Genomic DNA, 19,840 nt, shown 5'->3' on the forward strand with positions numbered 1-19,840 from the left:
TAATACAGTACAATGGAAATGGATCATTGCTCTGTTGTGCTGCTTGTACTGTCGGCCTCCGCGAACGGATTCCTAACGTCGATCCACTAAAGCTCTTTAAAGCCTGTCACAGCCTTGTGTATGAAACTGAGAGGGGAGCCAAGTCTGTCTAGAGCAGATTAAAAGACAAACAGGGACAGGGTATCGGGATAGAAAGAGAGGGAAAGAGAGAGAGAGGAGGGGAGGGAGGGAGAGAAAGAGAAAGAGGAAGTGAGAGAGAGAGAGAGAGGGGGAGAGAGAGTGGGAGGGAGAGGGAGGGAGGGGGAGGGAGGGAGAGAGAGGGAGAGAGAGAGAGGGAGGGAGGGGTAGGGAGGGCTGGCAGATCGGTCCAGATCCAGATAATCCACGAGTAGGCGAGAGATGGAGGGATGGAGGGATGGAGGGATGGAGGGATGGAGGACAAAAATAAGTGGGATAAAGAGAAAAGGCAACCTGCAGTCTGACACACTTTAAGAATCTGCCTGACAAAAAAAATATGAGGGAAACATAAATAGACCAGATTACTACTGGGGGGTCTATGATTTGGTGTTAGATCATATTGTTTGTATTGTATTTATTGTTTATATTGTTGAGTATTATTTTGTTGAGAAGCACTTTGTGACATTTGTCTATGTAAAAAGCACTATACAAATACATTTGACAGACCACAACAGGCATGGTGATGTTGGCGGGGATTAAAAGTCACGATTGGCTTTCATAACCAGGGTTGGGTTGGGTGAACCACTGGGTAAAGAGGGCAATGGAGACAGAGAGAGGGGAGTGTTGAGGTTCTAACTACACTCTCCCTATAGGAGAACCATTTGAAGAACTCTTATAGGGGGGGGGGGGGTATCACCTGTGTGTGTGTGTGTGTGTGTGTGTGTGTGTGTGTGTGTGCGTGTGTGTGTGTGTGCATGTGTGTGCGTGCGTATTTGTGTGTGTGTGCGTGTGCGTGTGCGTGTGCGTGTGCGTGTGTGTGTGTGTTTGTGAGTTGAGTTTACCCGACAATGACGATGACGAAGTCCAGCAAGTTCCAGCCATTGCGTATGTAGGAGCTGGGGTGCATCACTAGTCCATAGGCCAGGATCTTCAGAAAGGTCTCGATGGTGAAAATGATGAGAAACACATATTCTACTTGTTCCTGTGGAGAGAGAGATCAACAGATCACACACACACATCACGTATGCAGGCACGCAAGCACGCAGGCAAGCAGGCAGGCAGGCAGGCAGGCAGGCAGGCAGGCAGGCAGGCAGGCAGGCAGGCAGGCAGGCAGGCGGACACACACACACACACACACACACACACACAGACACACATGAGCAACAACATAGTCATTATACAGCTTTCTGAGGTTGTGTTTGTCCAGTATATGAACCGTCTATGGATGCTTGAATATATACAGGAAGATAACAAAAAACAAGATTCCAACATTCCACAACCCAAATGGCCCTGTATTCTAGGAAGTTTACCTTTATGGAACGAAATATACAGTGACATACAGTCCACACTGCATTGCATGCCATCTGAGAACACACCCAGCCCAAACACTCAACATTTGTTTTAGGTCATTCACTCAATGACCTGATAATCAATGACCTGATTATGAGTTCTCTATTGAGAGACAAACCAGCCGTCCGTTCACACTGCACATGTGAATCACATGCTATTTGCCAGTGGACCTCACAGTTCAGTGCAGATATGCCAGCCATGAACCGGCCCAGAGGACTTTAAAGTGGGTATGTGTGAGCATTTCAAAGGATTACCAATCTGTCATCATCCCTCACTCCACAGCTCTGTCCGTACCGATTGGCACACACACTGCCCCACACACACACTGCCCCTGCCTAACCCCTCAACACACACGCATGGACGCACGCATGGACGCACGCACACACACACACACACACACACACACACACACCTGCATACAGGAACACACACACACATTTATCTCTAACATTTGCATGCAGGCACAGAAACACACACTGCAACCACATGCACACACTCGCAGGCATACGCACACACTCACTCACACACACACACACACACACACACACACACTGCCCTCGGCGATGCCCTACTCTCTCTCACGCACTCTCATACTCTCATACCCAAACATGGCACCCACACAATCCTCCACTGCCCCTCTTTAACATGCACAGCCACACACACACACACACACACACACACACACACACACACACACACACACACACACACACATTTATCTCTAACACACAGTACTACTGTACAGTATACTGTAAGCAGCTTGAATTCATTATGGAGGAACCCTAACCCTAACCCTAACCCAGTAAAACAGACTAGATTTGTGTTACTGAAATCACTGAAATGTAAGGTTTTAGTAGGATGAGGGGACCCAGGTGCGGTGCATATAAAGGAGGCAGACGAATAGGCAGCAATAACAAACAATTTTTACTAGAAAGTGTCGTTGGCAACACAGGATACAAACACAGACATTACTCGAAAACAAAAGGAGAGAAAACAGTCTCCAAAACAGTACTTGTAGATATCCAAAGGCTACGGACTGAACTCAAAAATAAAAGAGAGAGAACAACGTCTCAAAAACAGTACTCGTAAATGTTTCAATGGCTGACTTATCTCAGGTGACCAACACATGGTGCACACACTGTGAAGACTGAGCGGGGAGTGAAGGGAAGTGAGGGTACATAAAGCATCAGTGACAATTAAACACAGGTGCAGGTGATAAGTCCATGAATGAGTGAGTGAGTGAGTGAGTGAGTGAGTGAGTGAGTGAGTGAGTGAGTGAATGAGTGAGTGAGTGAGTGAGTGAGTGAGACGGCACAGTGGGCAGCCGGAGGGACACACCTAGGGACTGCACTGGGAAGTGCGCCCCCATCCGTAACAACAACAGGCGACTACTCCTTAACCTACAGACAACTAATTATAACCCTGTAGCACAGACGCTCACAGACAGTTACTGAAAGAGATTAGGACACACCAAAAATAACTCACACACATCAAGCATTGGTAAGGCAACATGATGATGTTAGGCACGCGCAACATCAAAGCCATAGCAAAGCATCACTGTGAAACCATATTTTCTATTTCTCATTTTACTTTCACAAGGGGAGACACAAAATCCAAAGCATTCCCATGGCAGTGCACTACACACTGCAATGTGAAAAACTGTGTTTTTCTCTGTCCAACATGGATTCTACCTCCTGTCAAACCAGACAGAAAAGACACTTACATTTATGGCATTTAGCAGACGCCTTTATCCAAAGCGACGTACAACAAATACATTTGTTTAAGTAAGTGAATCATCTATCCAACAGTCATCATAAGACAAAATAATCAATGCTCACACCAGGGGCCATTGGCAGTCGTAATGCCAGTAGGCTAGTTTTTTTTAAATTTTTATAAATATATTTTATTAGCAGGAGATAACTTGTGCAGGGGGGTAACAGGGGAGAAGAGGTCTCGGGGTTAGGGTTAGTATAGGGGGGGGGTAGTGAGGGTGAAGCGGTCTTTAGGAGGGACTGTTAAGATGTAGCTTGAAGAGATGGGTTTTCAATCTACGGCGGAAGATCGGAAGTGACTCTGCAGTCCTGACTGTTGTGGGAAGCTCACTTCAAGTAAACCATGTAGTTAAATAAAATAAAAATACTGTAGAAATTAAAAGTGAGTTATTTGCTTCATTCAAACACAATACTTGAGGAATATTCTAACTGTGGAACACATACAGATACTATATTCTAACTGCGGAATGCATACAGATACTATATTCTACACATACTGTAAGGGAGACCGGAGACAAATGTAACAGGGGTAGGTTGTAACACCCTGCTTTTCTCCAATCAGAAAAAAGCTAGTCATGACACTCATTCTGCACAAGCTCAGTTGTGTTCTCTCAAGAAAATCTCTCACCCTCTGCAGGATTCATCTACAAACATAGTCCCAAAGGTATGAACGTCACCTTTTGATCTACAGTATTTTCCTTCGGCTTTCTTAAGGTTTAGTGTCTATGAATACTAACTTCATCATTATATTTACTGTTCTGTTGACAACACACCGATATGATTGACAGCTAGCTACTGTAGCACATGAGGTTTGTCATGTATGGCTGTTAGGGTTGGGGGCAAATGTAAACACACTGTTACAACTACCCCTGCAGCCAAATCAGCAGCACTCTCTCTCTGTCTCTTGCACCTCACCCTAATAAGCTCTGTTGCGTGTGTTAATACGCTGCGCGCTACCGACGCTGTCCTGATATGATCTGTCAGATGACACAGCAAAACAACAAACACCACAGTGGATGGAACTACGCTGCGCGCCTCTGAAATAGAGACAGAGTGTTGGTTAACGCGCTTGACAGCCTAGGGCTTTTTGACGAATGTGCCTGATTAGGACACCCAAACTGATTATAGTGGGAGAGAACTGTTTTTCACCTTAACCGCTGCATGTGCCGCGGACAATTAGGACGGGATGTCAGAAGCAGACATTCGATTGAAAATCAACGTTTGTTTACAGCAGATGTGCCCAACCCTCCTCCTGGAGAGCTACCATCCTGCAGGTTTTCACCCCAACCCTGAACTACCACCGTCAGGTGTGCTAGGGGGTTAGGGTTGAAGTTTAAAGCTGCAGGATGGTACTGGGCACACCTGGTTTATAGAGTACCTAGGTTCAGATCAGTGGAGGCTGGTGGAGGTAGGAATTAGGAATGGTTTCAAAGACGTGTGTTTGATACCACTCCTCATTACATTCCATGCATTACAATGAGCCTGTCCTCTGATTTCAACCTCCACCAGCCTCCCCAGGGTCCGACCCAGGGAAACAGACAAGGGACCACCACTGACGTTACTGGAGTGCCGCTGTATTCAAACGTAGGAGAGACTGACAGTGGTGGGTAAGGACTCACCAGTGCTCAGAGTAGGGTACTGACCAGCCTCTAAGGTAAGGACCTACCAGTGCTCAGGGTAGGATGCAGACCAGCCTCTGAGGTAAAGACCCACCAGTGCTCAGGTTAGGGTACTGACCAGCCTCTAAGGTAAGGACCTACCAGTGCTCAGGGTAGGATGCAGACCAGCCTCTAAGGTTTTCACAGCGGTGCAGGAGGGATTTTTGTGGGATATTGAGAGCATGCTGTTGACCTTTATTATGGGTTAGCTCCCAAAGAGGTTGTTGAAAGATAGATATGTAGATTATTTGATTGATTAATTGATTGGGCTTGGGTTAGGGTTATACTTTATTATTAGTTGTGAATGAACAATATGGGTCTAATTAAAGAGATGATACAGGATTTTTGTTGCTAATTCTTTACATTTTGGCTAAAGTGCTGACTGTTTGGTTCATGATATAATGTTAATCGATTTCTTATCTCATTAGACCACACAATCCTACGTTTTAAAAGTGTTACATTTCCCTGCCTACTGTTCCAATTACCCCCGCTCACATGGTGCAAATATGACTCTTTGGAATCAGACTTTTTGGATTAAAATCAATGCTGTGATTCTCTTTAGAGACCCGTAAATTGTATGAATAGTAGAAAGATGTTAGTTTTTAATATGACGGGTCTACAGTAAGTAGAGTGCTCTCTGACTACTGACTACAAAAAATTACATTACATTACGTTACATTTGTCCCCGGTCTCCCCTACAGATACTATATTCTAACTGTGGAACACAGACAGATACTATATTCTAACTGTGGAATGCATAATGTATTACATTCTAATTGTAGAACACATACTGTATAGATTCTATATTCTCAATGTGGAACAGATGGGTGTGTGGTTTTTTTCTCTTTATGTTCTGCTTCTGCATCATGCTACATTGACTTAAACACACGTGTACAGCATACAGTACAGGCTACTGCACAATAGAGCCATCACCCTGGATTCCATAATATCAACTGGATCTTAATTACATTCAACATTGGTTGGAATTATGTTCTGATCTGCTTTATGCAACACATACATAAATACCATAACAAGGCTCATACAGAACGCTGCCGTTTCATTGGATGACAAACGGAGGACATGGCGATGGGATGGGCACAGCTGTTTGCACGCAACATAGTGTGGTCCATGTGCTTGGAGTCAAGGCAATGGAAACACACAATTGAGAAACTGTCATCTCCAGCCTGTTGTCGCTCCCGATAGCTCCAAGACATTTCAATGGGTCACTTCAACTAACAAGAACCAATAGATGTTCAGTCATGAACGCGTACACATGTGTACTGTATTACTAAACCAGCTGCTCGGCGCAACAGGGGGAGATACAGGGTGAGAGAGAGAGAGAGAGAGAGAGAGAGAGAGAGAGAGAGAGAGAGAGACACACACAGATTGATCAGGGTTCACCATTTAGTGGCAATAACAATACAATTACAATAATGTAGGGCATTCAAGAGCACTGGTGTGCAGGAGGTCATTCTTCTCTGTTTGGTCCTATAAGAATAGGGACACCAGGGGGTATATGACAAATGCAAAACCTGAGGAATGTACTGTTCTAATTCTGAAACTAACTTAGGGGCAAACCTACACACACACATACCTGGAATAATAAAGAAAATAACCCTTAGCCCCTGTACCTGACCTTTCCAGCCTGTTTTTTTTTTTTTTTTTTTTACCACTGCCACATATTATTGTGGGGAGAGGGGGGAGGGGAGGGATGGAGAGAGAGCCAAAGAGCAGGAGAGAGAGTGAGTGACGGGGGAGGGAGGGAGCGAGAGGAGAGGAGAGAGAGTAAGCTGCTTATCAGGACGTAGAGCATTTAGAGCATGCAGCCAAACGGACAGGCAGTTACAATCTCTCCAAACACCCCCCCCCCCACCCCTCCAATCTCTCTCTCTCCCCAAACACCTCTCTCCCTCTCTCTCCCCCTCTCTCCCCCCTCTCTCTGTCTCTCATTCTCTCTCTCCCTCCCCCTCTCCATCTCTCTCTCCCTTCCCCCCTCTTTCTCTCTTTCCCACACTTTTCAAAAACACACTTCTTTTCTATAGCGGCAGCAATGCTCCATACACGTCCTTGACTATTACTGATGTAACCACAGATATTATTCAGGCCTCTGACCATTAAATGTAATCACAGATATTATTCAGGCTCCAGGCCATTACATATAAACACAGATGTTATGCAGGCCCCAGGCCATTACATATAAACACAGATATTATTCAGGCCTGTGACTAAATGTAACTCCAATCTACAGTAATGGGAGAAAGATAAGGACATCTGACCTCGGTTCTAGAAATGGGAGAGACAGAATGTCAGGTTGATCTATACATAGAGGTAGTCAGTCACAAAAGGCTCTGAATCAAGAACTTTCAATAACAAAAGTGGAATAAATTGCCTTTTGCATTTCAATCCATACAACTGTAATCAAGCAAGTACCAGTGCCTGGAAACCTTTGAGTATACATTCAGTTTATGTGTATTACAGAGATTAGAAAATATCAAAATCCACACTAATATGCAGTGTTTGTACTAGGGATGTGACTGATCAGTGTTAAACATGAGATCGATGATCAGCCCATATTACTTTCATTTGTCCAATACAGCAAAACAGATCTATGATGCAAAAAAAACATGAGCCACATTTCTCTACAGAGAGTTGTCTTTGATGCATACTGGCACACAAAATGTCTACACTGGGAGCTTGGGTATTTATACAATGAAGTCATATTCTGAGTTGTCTCAGAGCAGATTGGATGGAAGCGAGAGGCAGAGAGAATTTTTTTCCTCTCAGCTGTGAGAACATGAGGGGGAAGGGCTGCACTCATACACAGACACACACACACACACACACACACACACACACACACACACACACACACACACACAGACACAGACAGACACACACACACACACACTCACACACACACACACACACACACACACACACACAGACACAGACAGACATATCACACACACACACACACACACACACACACACACACACACTCACACACACACACACACACACACACACACACACAGACACAGACAGACATATCACACACACACGCACACACACACACACACACACACACACACACACACACACACACACACACACACACACACACACACACACACAGACAGATACACGCACACACACACACACTCACACACACACACACACACACACAGACAGATAAACACACACACACACACACACACACACACACACACACACACACACACACACACACACACACACACACACACAGGGAGCCATGGAGTCGAGGATAGAAGCGATATCTCTTCCTTTTCGGCTGTTGTTTATTCCTTCACTTTTCCTTATGGATAATAAAGTTGGTAAAGTGACAAAGCCTGTTATTGCCATGATAACACCCGTCACGCTTGTCAGCTATGGAACATGGCCAGTTAGTTTCTCCAGGGAAACGTATTGTCTAAGCCACCCAGCATGTGTCCCAAACTTTTTACATTTGAAATGTGTGTTTTGTCTCATTGGCTGTGTTAATGGATTGAGAGGTTTGATAGATTCTCAATCATTTGCTTTACTATTATTGTATATCACTCAATGACTGTCAGAGCTTATTTTAAACCGTAATCAATTAAACTCGGCATTCTTACGTTTTTGTCGCTTTTATATGTCTTTATTGGATAGTTAAAAACAGTCACACATCTTCCTGGGCAGATCGCGCTAATCGGTCACGGCTTTTCACTGTCCTGGCGCCCCGGTGGTGGAACGATCTTCCCGCTGCCGTGAGGACTGCAGAGTCACTACCTATCTTCCGCCGTAGACTGAAGACCCATCTCTTCAGGCTACATCTTGACTGTCCCTCCTAAAGACCTCTTCATCCCCACTACTACTAAATAATAATCAAAAAAATTAAAAATGTAATCCTTCCAGCTTCTAGCATTGTGACTGCCAATGGCCCCTGGTCCTAGCACAGATTTGTTTTTCTTATGATGACTGATGTATACATGATTCACTTAGACAAATTTACTTGTTGTAAGTCGCTTTGGATAAAGGCGTCTGCTAAATGTCTAAAATGTAAAAAATGTAATGTATTTATTTCCAATGCAATCAGACAAACCCCCGCCGATGGTTTCGGCCGATATTGAGGGCAGAAGATCAGATATCAGTATCGGCCCCCAAAAAACAGATGGGTCCATCCCTAATTTGTACACTTGTGTTTGCACCTCAGAATTTGACGCAGTTCATTGGGTGAGCTTAAAATATGTGCAGAGATCTCATTCACAGTATACTGTACCACGGGGGTGGGGAGCTGTCCATGGTGCTGAACCCATTCAACTCAATGAGACCTTTTTAACATTCAGTAGTCAGAAGCCACAAATACAGAGCAGTGATCTCTCTATACATATCAGATCATCACACAGCAGTTAGATACAGTTAGTACATTGCATAGCAGTGGCGGCACTGTCCATGGTGCTGAACCCATTCAACTCAATGACAACATACACTTCTGAGGTGCCAGACATATGCATCCAGTATCCAGACACATCTTACAGTTCAACTTCCTCGACAGTTCATTACTTGTATATCATACACCATGAGACATCTAACAGAAAAAGTGAAAATCGCCATTCAACAGACTTACAACAGCCATACAGGCCAGCCACCATAACCAGCCAGTTAAACCAACTGTTTACTAAAAACCAAGGATTGAGAGAGGGCCTTTAATTAGGTTGATGCAGTTGGCGTGTGGTGTGTCTCTAATCTAGGTGAGGATGATCTGTATCAGGCTTAACTTGAACAACCCGGCGACACTGCAACACTAACACCTGTCTGATCCACCAGCCTGGGCTGTGTGACCCTCCACCCCCCAGCACCTGGGTCAACATACAAACTCTTTACCCTAATTCACACTACAGAGCCGAATCGAGCTGAGCTGAGCTGAGCTAAGCTGAGCTGTACTGAGCTGAGCTGAGCTGAGCTGTGCTATACTGCGCTGGCATCCACCGTAGTTGCTGAAACAGGGGCTGGAAAGTGTGAAAGGAAAATATCCTAGCCAAAAATATCCAGGCCAGCAAAGTACAGTTTAGGGCGTCCTTATAGTGTGTAATGCCCCTACTGTATGTCAAACATGTTCAAATATGTACGTGAGCTGCACATGTTGTTTGCCTGGTACAATGGAAACAATGGAATACTGAAAATCGAAACAAATCCATGTAAACCGAGCACACCTGTGATATTGTATTCGACCTACGTAATTGACCCAGGTCTTTGAGTGCACACAATTCTATATATGGCAGTTCAGAGGTGATAAAGAGCTTGTAAAACGCCCTGCCAGTCACCAGAAATACCATGGTAAAGCATGCAGGGATGATGGAGAAAATGATTAAAATCTTTTTATTGGATCAAATTTTAAGCACTCAGAGCGATTATAATCTCCCAAGTCAAAGGGGTTGGCAGGGCAGCGCAAGGCATATATACCGTACAGAAATGTTTTCAAAGTGGATTAAAGCTCGAGAGAATGAGTCATTTGACAGAAAAAAAATATTCATAGCACTGCTTACACTGCCCCCCCCCCCATACACACACACACACACGCACACACGCACGCACACACACACACACACACACCAATTTCCACAGTTTAATTCCTGTCCTTTTTGAACAACGTTGTTGTGACTGTGCTTAGGGGTGTAGCTGAAGAGTAGAGAAGAGACAAACCTTCCCTAGCACATTTCCCCTGTCTGCATCACAAAATGTTCAGTGTCAACTCCAGATGTGACCCACTCTGCCACACATACTTGCGTCTCTTCAGTGCACATTTAGTACACAGCAGAGGTGGGAAAGAATGGTTTAACAAACTATATCATCTTTACGTCAGGAAAGCCATAGAAACAACCAAAACATATGCACACACACACACACACGCACACACGCACACACACACACACGCACACACGCACACACGCACACAGACATAGACAGACATCAAGACCAGGTGGGATGACTCCTCCTGAGATACGTATGTTCAGTTCTGCGTAAGTTGCTCACCAGTTTCTGAGGTGAGATGTTGTGTTCGGTCCTGCTACAAGTTGAAGAAGTGAAGCTATTCAAGTGACTTCAATTTGACTTCACCTCCACATCTAGCCTCAGTGCATTTGTAACACTCTTGTCACCAGGAACCCACAGTTGATCTAGAATACACTAGTCCTGGCATGGCCACACCTGGGGCCCGTTCAGCCTCTGGGTCACTGGCAAATCGGTCAGTGGCAGAGAGTACCCTCACCATCCCTGGCAGTACTACCTCTCTAGTACGCATTGTTAGGGTTATGGTTATGTAAGAGAGAGAGAGAGAGAGAGAGAGAGGGAGAGAGAGAGAGAGAGAGAGAGAGAGAGAGAGAGAGAGAGAGGAGAGAGAGAGAGAGAGAGAAAGAGGGAGAGAGGAAGAGAGAGAGAGAGAGAGAGAGAGAAAAAAAGAGAGAAAGACCCCTTGTTGAACTACACCATCCCTCCATCTCCTCCATCCAATGACCCGTGCTAAGTCAAGACACCCCAGTAGTGTTGTTCAGGTAGGTTCCCCCAGCGTCATGGCTGCCAGACAGATGGAGAGGAACACAACCGGCTGACATGGTCGCTCAAGGCGGCTCACTGTCACGATACAATCCTTCTTATCCTGCCAAATATATATATATATATATATATATATATATATATATATATACAAAACCACAATCCGTGAAAGGTGAAACTTCAAACTACCACCTGGGTGAAACAACACAGAAAACATACAGTACGTTTCGCTTCAGAAAGCAGTAACCAGACAAACTGTCGACTGCCCTCAGAAGTTTTTTTTACTTTTTTTTACGGCGAAATGGTAGAGAGGTACTGTTTGGTTTACAAACATCCTCTCACGCTGATCTGAGCAAAAAGAGAGATGCGTAGCAGACAGGTAAACATATGCTGCTATTTCCCTATAATTTCCCTATCAAACAAACAGTAGATGGACAGCCTATGCAACAGGATCATATGGCTTAATCTGAAAACAAGAATCCATTACTGCATAACATCTGAGTAAAACACATCATTCTGTGATTCGAGGTAGTATTACATACTGTATTAGCATGTAAATCACGCAATTATCAGTAATCATTTCTCATTAATGGCAATCTATCTAATCTGTCCCATAGTCATGTTATCTAGTCATGCTATCAAGGCTCCTATGACTGTAGAACAGGGGAGGCTGGTGGCGGTAGAAATTGGAGGATGGGCTCATTGTTATGCATGGAATGGAATTTGATACCATTCCTCATTTCATGCCATGCATAACAACGAGCCTGTCCTCCGATTTCTGCCTCCACCAGCCTCCTCCCCTGCTGTAGAATAGATGGACAACCTACAGTACAGAAGAGACCATCTCATTATATCAATTTCACGTCTCCATCTGATCCAATTCCACCTCTTTCTCCCATCATGCTACATTTCTGACATCTATTGTCTTGGCACAGGAAGATGTTAACAGCTGCTGCTGCTACTGCCCTTTTCAACCCTGCCACCACGGCAACAGCATACCATAATGAACAGGACCCGATCAGATCAACGCTGTTCAATCATCTTCCTACCGACTGTTGAATTTGAATTGCTAATATTTCAGAGGATACAATCTTGATTTGTCCATCACAGTGACAGGGATACATACTGTATGTCCACATAATTATCCTAATAGGAATACAAATGTGTGTGACACCAATTAAGGGATAATGGAGGTGAAGTCACAGCATATCTACTGGACTTATAACCCAGGTAAGAGAAATCTATCTTCATCATTCAATCATCTTTATGATCAGTAGAGTAGAGTAGTGGTAGCACAGACTAGTGAGTAGCATAGAGTAGAGTAGTACAGTAGTAGCATAGAGTAGAGTAGTACAGTAGTAGCATAGACTAGTGAGTAGCATAGAGTCGAGTAGTACAGTAGTAGCATAGAGTAGAGTAGTACAGTAGTAGCATAGACTAGTGAGTAGCATAGAGTAGAGTAGTACAGTAGTAGCATAGACTAGTGAGTAGCATAGAGTAGAGTAGTACAGTAGTAGCATAGACTAGTAAGTAGCGTAGAGTAGTAGTGTACTACTTTGTCGAGTAGATGAGTCATGTACTCACCAGGTCGTGGTTAGTGGAGTTGGAGTCATCTTCAGGGAAGGGTTTGGACACCCCCAGAGCTACACAGTTAGCAAAGATGGCTAACAGGATAAAGATGTCAAAAGGCCTGGAGGAGCGCAGTCAAGGAAACACAACACAGTAGCCTGGCCTGCTCTGAGCAGCTAATGCTAACATTCACCTGTCAGATATTCCAAAAGAACCCTTTGCTGATTTTCATACAATACTTTGTTTTGTAGAATACATAATAGAGATGTCAACTGTCAGACATTCAAACATCTATTTGTTGACTATTCACCTTAGCCTTGTATTTATGTGAATTAAATTAAGTTGATTTCGATCCTTTCTGTTGCACGCCCTGTCAGTGAGGCGCCCATGGCCGTACCGTGGCCGTTTTCGAGAGAGAAAAAAGGATACTTCCATTCCACGATGGAGAGGGCAGCCCTGCGTATGGGGTTGTTGAGTCTGAGGCAGTAGAGGGCTCGCGGAGCCCGCTGCACCTGGTTGCTCCCTTGCACCTGCTTCTTGTTGTGGTGACTCTTCTTCCTGGTGGTCCCAGTGGAGCTGGTCGTAGAGTAGAGGGTGTCCGTCCTCTTCATCCCTGGACCCGGCTGCATCTCGAGGTCCAGCTCTAGATCGATCTCGTCTTTCTTCTCCTCTCCCTCATCCCCCTCTCCTCCCTCCCCTCCCTCTCCTCCGCTGGCCTGTCCTTCACCTGTGTTGGTGAACCCATTCCGGCTGTTGCCTGAGGAGGAGAAGGGTGTTTCTTTCCATAAACATCAGGAGAACATCTAAATACACACTTCGTAGAACCGCTCCAACTTACAGACACCTTGAAATGACACCTTCAAAACACCCTCTAAAACATGACAGTACCCCAATTTGGTTTGATTGTGTACAACTAATGGATAAACAAATGACATGTTCAGAGCTAGTTTCATCATGATTATTACACATTGGTAATGATGTCATCGAAAGTACAAAAAGAGTTTATAGAGTATAGCCAGTCCAGTTTATAAAGGGTATAGTCTTCGGTTTTCTGAATCTAACATGAGACTCACTACCACTGTAATAGACTCTGTCTGTGACACTGACAAGCTGAAGCTATCACTCTCTAAAGGTATTGACACTTGTCTAAGGGAGAATAGACACAACCCTTCTCTTCTTACACACTATTTGGAACCTTGACAGGAACTCGGGGTAGGTGAGACTGAGATCTACAGTGTGTCAGTGTCTAGAACAAGCCGCATTTTAGGATGGCAGTCCACTTTGGATGAAAACAGCCATTATGGATAAGAACTCAAGACAGCGTTGTATACAGAGGTGTGAGACTGAATCTGTCAATATCTGGACCTGTGTGACTGAACGTGTAGCAAGAATAAGCAGTTTAGGGTGGGGGCAGATACAGTAGAGTAGGTGAAACCTGCCATATTGTAGCAGACAGATGTGACCTATTTCTCTGCATGAGCAGTGTGTGTGTGTGTGTGTGTGTGTGTGTGTGTGTGTGTGTGTGTGTGTGTGTGTGTGTGTGTGTGTGTGTGTGTGTGTGTGTGTGTGTGTGTGTGAGAGTGCGAAAGAAATTCTGGGCCATGGGTTTATGTGTTAGTACCTGAGGACCTAGTCCTCTCTCTGCACAGAGTGGAGCAGAGAGCACAGAGGAGCAGCAGGGTTAACTGATAAACAGAGAGAGAGAGAGAGAGAGAGAGAGAGAGAGAGAGAGAGAGGGAGGGAGAGGGGGGGAGATAGAGAGAGGGGGGGGTGAGAGAGAAGGACAGAGGGAGAGAGGAAGGGAGGGAGGGAGGGAGGGAGAGAGAAGGATGGACAGAGAGAGAGGAAGGGAGGGAGAGAGAGAGAGAGAGAGAGAGAGAGAGAGAGAGAGAGAGAGAGAGAGAGAGAGAGAGAGAGGGAGGAAGGGAGGGAGAGAGAGAGAGAGGGAGAGGGAGGAGGGGAGAGAGAAACTGAGAGAAACAAAGAGAGAGAGAGAGGGGGGAGAAACTGAAAGAAACAGAGGGGGACAGAGAGAGAGAGAGAGAGAGAGGGGGAGAGAGAGAGAGAGAGAGAGAGAGAGAGAGAGAGAGAGAGAGAACGAAAGAAGAGAGAGGGGGGTGGGGGTTAGAAGGAGAGAGAGAGAGAGAGAGAGAGAGCGCGCTCTAATAGCTTATTATAATCATATTTTTATCACAGGACCTGAGCTGCACCGAGGGGAAGCCTATCAGGCATTGATAAGACTGGGTTCTGTAAAACCTTTGATGGGGCATTAAATTGAGCTGGAGCAAGTGGGAAAATTAATGTAGGAAGTTCAAAAGGTTAGTTATTAGGTTTACTGCGGAGGTCTGATACAGAGACATTTTAAACAAAAATTTCCAGCTCATCTTGTAAGGTATTAAATGTGTTAGCAGAAAGAGTGTCAGAGTTTATGCTACCAGTGGTAAAGTACTCAGTAATTGCCTAGGCAAGCATCGTAACCGACAACTCTATTTGGACCATGTACGTAGAAGTGCTGAATAACCACTAAATTGGATCTGTTAATGGAAAAAATAGATTGTTCACTTTATTGCCACTGTCAGTCAAGTATTTCTTATCATTTGAATTGTGGATGCATTTCTTTACAGTGTTATTAGCAGTTTATAACTCGGTTACTAACATTGCTAGAAGAACGACTACACGTTGATGTTTTCCAACGTTTCAGTGAAATTTGTTTTAAAAAAATGACAGCATTTTGGATATCTCTGGTTGGATTACAAATACATGTCTTGTTTAAACCCCAATGAGAAACAATTCCCAGCATTTGTCAGTATTGAGTTGAAGGCCTGGGAGGGCAGATTGTTTTGTTCTCTCTTTTTAGAGAAAAGAGAAATCATGCTTGAGACTCATAACTCAAAACTGTCATATATTATTACTATTACTATTATTACTATTACTGTATTAACCATTTAAAATCATAACATCAACTGTAGGCAAAGGCATAAAGAGGACATTATTTTAGTGTTCAGTTTAAGAACAAAGGGATATATATATATATATATATATATATATATATATATATATATATATATATATATATATATATATATATAGATAGATATACACTCACTGAACACATTTTTAGGAACACCTGTACACCTTCTCATGGTGGAGGTGGTGTAATGGTGTGAGGAATGTTTTCTTGGCACACTTTGGGCCTGTTAATACCAATCAATCATTGCTTGAATGCCACAGCCTATTTGAGTATTGTTACTGACCATGTGCATCCCTTCATGGCCACAATTTACCCATCTTCTAATGGCTACTTCCAGCATCATAACGCAAAGCAAAAGTCGTCTCAAACTGGTTTTATGAACATGACAATGAGTTCAGTGTTCTTCAGTGGCCTTCCCAGTCACCGGATCAGAATCCAATAGAGCACCTTTGGGATGTGGTAGAACGGGAGATTCACAGCTTGAAAGTGCACCTGAAAAATCTGCAGGAATTGCGTGATGCAATCATGTCATCATGGACCAGAATCTCAAAGGAATGTTTCCAACATCTTGTGGAATCAATGCCACGAAGAATTGAGGCTGTTTTGAGAGCAAAGGGAGGCCCTACCCAGTATTAGTATAGTGTTCCTAATAAAGTGTTCGGTGAGTGTATATAGTAGATGTATATAGATATGAATTGCTTCCATCCAGTACCTACAGTATACACAAACACTGTAATTACTGAAGTTGGCCGAACAACAATATATTGAAACTAGTCATTTCATAATGTATTTGTAATTGCATAGTGATGGGGTTTCAGTTTTTGCTTATTGGCAGTTTTCAAAAACTGTGTACAATGGATCCATAGTGAGAGATATCAATGACATATGAATTATAATTTTATGGAGGTTTGTGTTTGAGCAAGTTAGCAATTGCTGGAGAACATTATAGTTTGCCCTTCAAATGAAGTACAGTATACCCTCCAATGTGCATTATGTGTGTTGTCACTTTAGATGACTTGCCAGTTGAATCTCTATAGCACAGAAAGTGAACTGGTAAAAGCATACATTAACATCACACCGTAAGGTTATGTGAATGTCTACACCGAAAGATATTAAATAGGAAATGCTGCATATGAATATTCACTACCCACCTAAGGTATAGCAGGTGACCAGAAGGCCTGTCAATGTGTCACTTTTGACATGCTAACCAGCATTCTTACTTTTAGCAACATTTGTATGGTATAACAACTAAAGTTAGAGTTAAACCCCCATGACTAAACATAGAGCTACAGTATGGATAGTCGTCATTCAATAAGAGGAATGTGGTTCAGAAACATCTGGCAGTGCCAAAAGGTGACGTGAGAGGAAATGCAGGTCTGTCATTTTGTTCAAACTAACTATAGGCTTGAGGCAGTGCACTCTGCTCCTTGTGAGTTATGAATAATATTTGTAGAATGTATTTCCTAAATTCAGACCTGATGTGGAGGATCCGTACATGAAAACACCATGTGACAGAAAGTTGCGCTTCTGTCTTTTTTGCGAGATAGGTTTGGACATATTCAGTGTTATCTCCTGTAGCCTATAAAAACGTTTTTTTTTTTTTTTTCGAAAAAAACCCAGGAGAAAATGCAATACATTTATGAAAAGGATATACAGTGAAATAATAATGGGGTGCTTACTTTTGCGATGGTCCTCATACATTTCGTGGATTGTCGCCTTCAGCTGATCGCAGAAAAATACATTATCCTAAGTAGTTCACTTTTGTAGTTATCCCACGTTTATATTCCACAAATATATATATATCCAGATTCTACATATTTGCACATTAAAACATATGCGAACTTCGTTGCATTTTCAATAATGTCACCCGGCTCATTCCAAATGTAATTGTAGATCCATTTGAATCTAAAAAAGTAGAAAAAACCCGAATCCGTTGACTTTGTATGATATCAAAATAGAGTGCGACTTCTTTTTTAAAAAGAGAAATATATTTGCAAACGTTTGTCATTAATCTCGCTGGCTCTCCCTCTGTTCACTGTCTGTCTCCGCATTTAAGCCATCAATTCAGGATTAAAGAAAATTTTAGTCGTTTAAAGGGGATGGCAGCCTAGAAACTTATTAAAGGGAGGGATTGTGACGGCAGAAGGTTAAATCACATGTCGACAGAAAACTCTGGGTTGCGTTCAGTTTATTTGCGCTGCTGTATCACAATGTGGCTATATTACAATGAGAAGTAACATTTGTTTATTACCATACATAGACAATGACACAGAAAGCAAAATGCTGTTCAAAGTGTTTCATACTATATTTTCACAATCAAACACCCATAAAATGAGTCCACATTAACGCTTGGCCGGGATATTTCCCCTCTAAAGTGTTTTCCAAGGTCAGGACACAGGTGTGATCAGGTATGGGCAAATAGAATACGTGAGAAGAGGAGGAAAAGGCTTGATTCACCAATGCTTCCTTTTCTATACAGTATCGCACTGCAGAAATGAAATTAGTAGAGCAAAGCAACAAGTTAGTGTATGATGTTCAATCTTCCCCGTTATGATATGTATTAGAAGACCCGGAAGTAATGTCCTCCAGTCCTTTCCAGAACTTCTATGGCAAGCTGAATGAATACACCACAACTCACTTTCTTTAGACACATGGAACAACAACTACACTCCCATAATACATGTTTGAACCGCTAACAATACCACACACTGTCTCTACCACACTGAGATGCATTGACACAATGTTTTGGCCAAATATTCAATGCATACTGTACTTTGTAATGTAGGCTTATGTTTCTTGATACATTGTTTGGTAATAATAATCAAATAACTGTTGATCATGGACCAAGTCCCGATACATTGCATTAGGACATTGATTATGAAGAGAGGACCAACACAATCATCAATACAATCTCATCCTGTTAATACCTTTATAGAGGGATGATATTTACCCAAGGTCATCTATAACTCATATGGAATGATCATATATGCATATTTCATATTTGTCACAATCATGGTTAGGCAGAGCCGGAGCTTTTGTGTTGAAATGAATTCAGGCTCTGACATGCCAGTGACATGCAGTAAGCCTGTATATTAAGTCTTTGTAATCCCTGTGGAGACCAATGGAGGATTTGCTTCTCTGGTCATGTTGAATTTAATGTCAATTCGTGCCACGACAAATTGGGAGAGCAGCATTTCACACAGAGTAGAGAGAGAGAGAGAGAAATGGTACAGTAATATCTTGGGCAGTGTTGGGTCAGAATTATGTGATGGATTTTGTGAGTTTATCTTATCCCCGAACCTGGTAGGGACATATACAGTAGGATTAAGATTTGAGGAGAATTTGGTTCTAATTAAGAACTGTCTGCTGCAAACGAGGCTGGTCGACATAGAAATCAAAGGACGGGCTCATTGTAATGCATGAAATTAAATGAAGAATGGTATCAAAAGCGTTACAATGAGCCTGTCCTCCCATTCATACCTCCGCCTTTTGTCAATTGTTAGGAACACGACTCCTCGCGTCCTCTCCTCCGTCCTCCACTTGCGTCCTACTGAAAAAAAAAGGTTCCTCCCCTGACATATCCTCCTCCAATGCCTTTTGAGGACGGGAACGACTGGAAAACGGAGGAGGGGACTTGAGGAGACGTGTTCCTAACAATTGAGAAAAGGCTTATGTCACACGACTGTCCTCCAGATCTCCTCTCAATCCTCATAGTTTGAACCTTGTAGGTGATGGGAGGGTTCAAACCCAGGTCTCCCAGGTTGAAGACCTAAGCGTCTACCATTCGGCCA

General features: G+C 43.3%; 1 protein-coding gene across 1 annotated transcript in view; it reads right to left on the reverse strand.

Annotated features, from left to right (window-relative positions):
* The window catches only part of cacna1fb (calcium channel, voltage-dependent, L type, alpha 1F subunit), a gene marked incomplete at its 3' end in the record, with an annotated part of 38,291 nt that extends 24,569 nt beyond the window's left edge, over window positions 1–13,722 (reverse strand). Inside the window, exons 1-3 of the mRNA XM_083676017.1 lie at window positions 13,508–13,722; window positions 13,094–13,199; window positions 1,020–1,159 (exon numbers count right to left, since the gene is read on the reverse strand). Coding sequence (XP_083532143.1) covers window positions 1,020–1,159; window positions 13,094–13,199; window positions 13,508–13,707 — 446 coding nt within the window. The 5' untranslated portion in view covers window positions 13,708–13,722. The remainder of the gene's footprint in view (window positions 1–1,019; window positions 1,160–13,093; window positions 13,200–13,507) is intronic.
* Window positions 13,723–19,840: the final 6,118 nt, after the last annotated feature.

The sequence above is a fragment of the Argentina silus genome (assembly GCF_951799395.1).
Source record: "Argentina silus genome assembly, chromosome: 8".
NCBI lineage: Eukaryota > Metazoa > Chordata > Actinopteri > Argentiniformes > Argentinidae > Argentina > Argentina silus.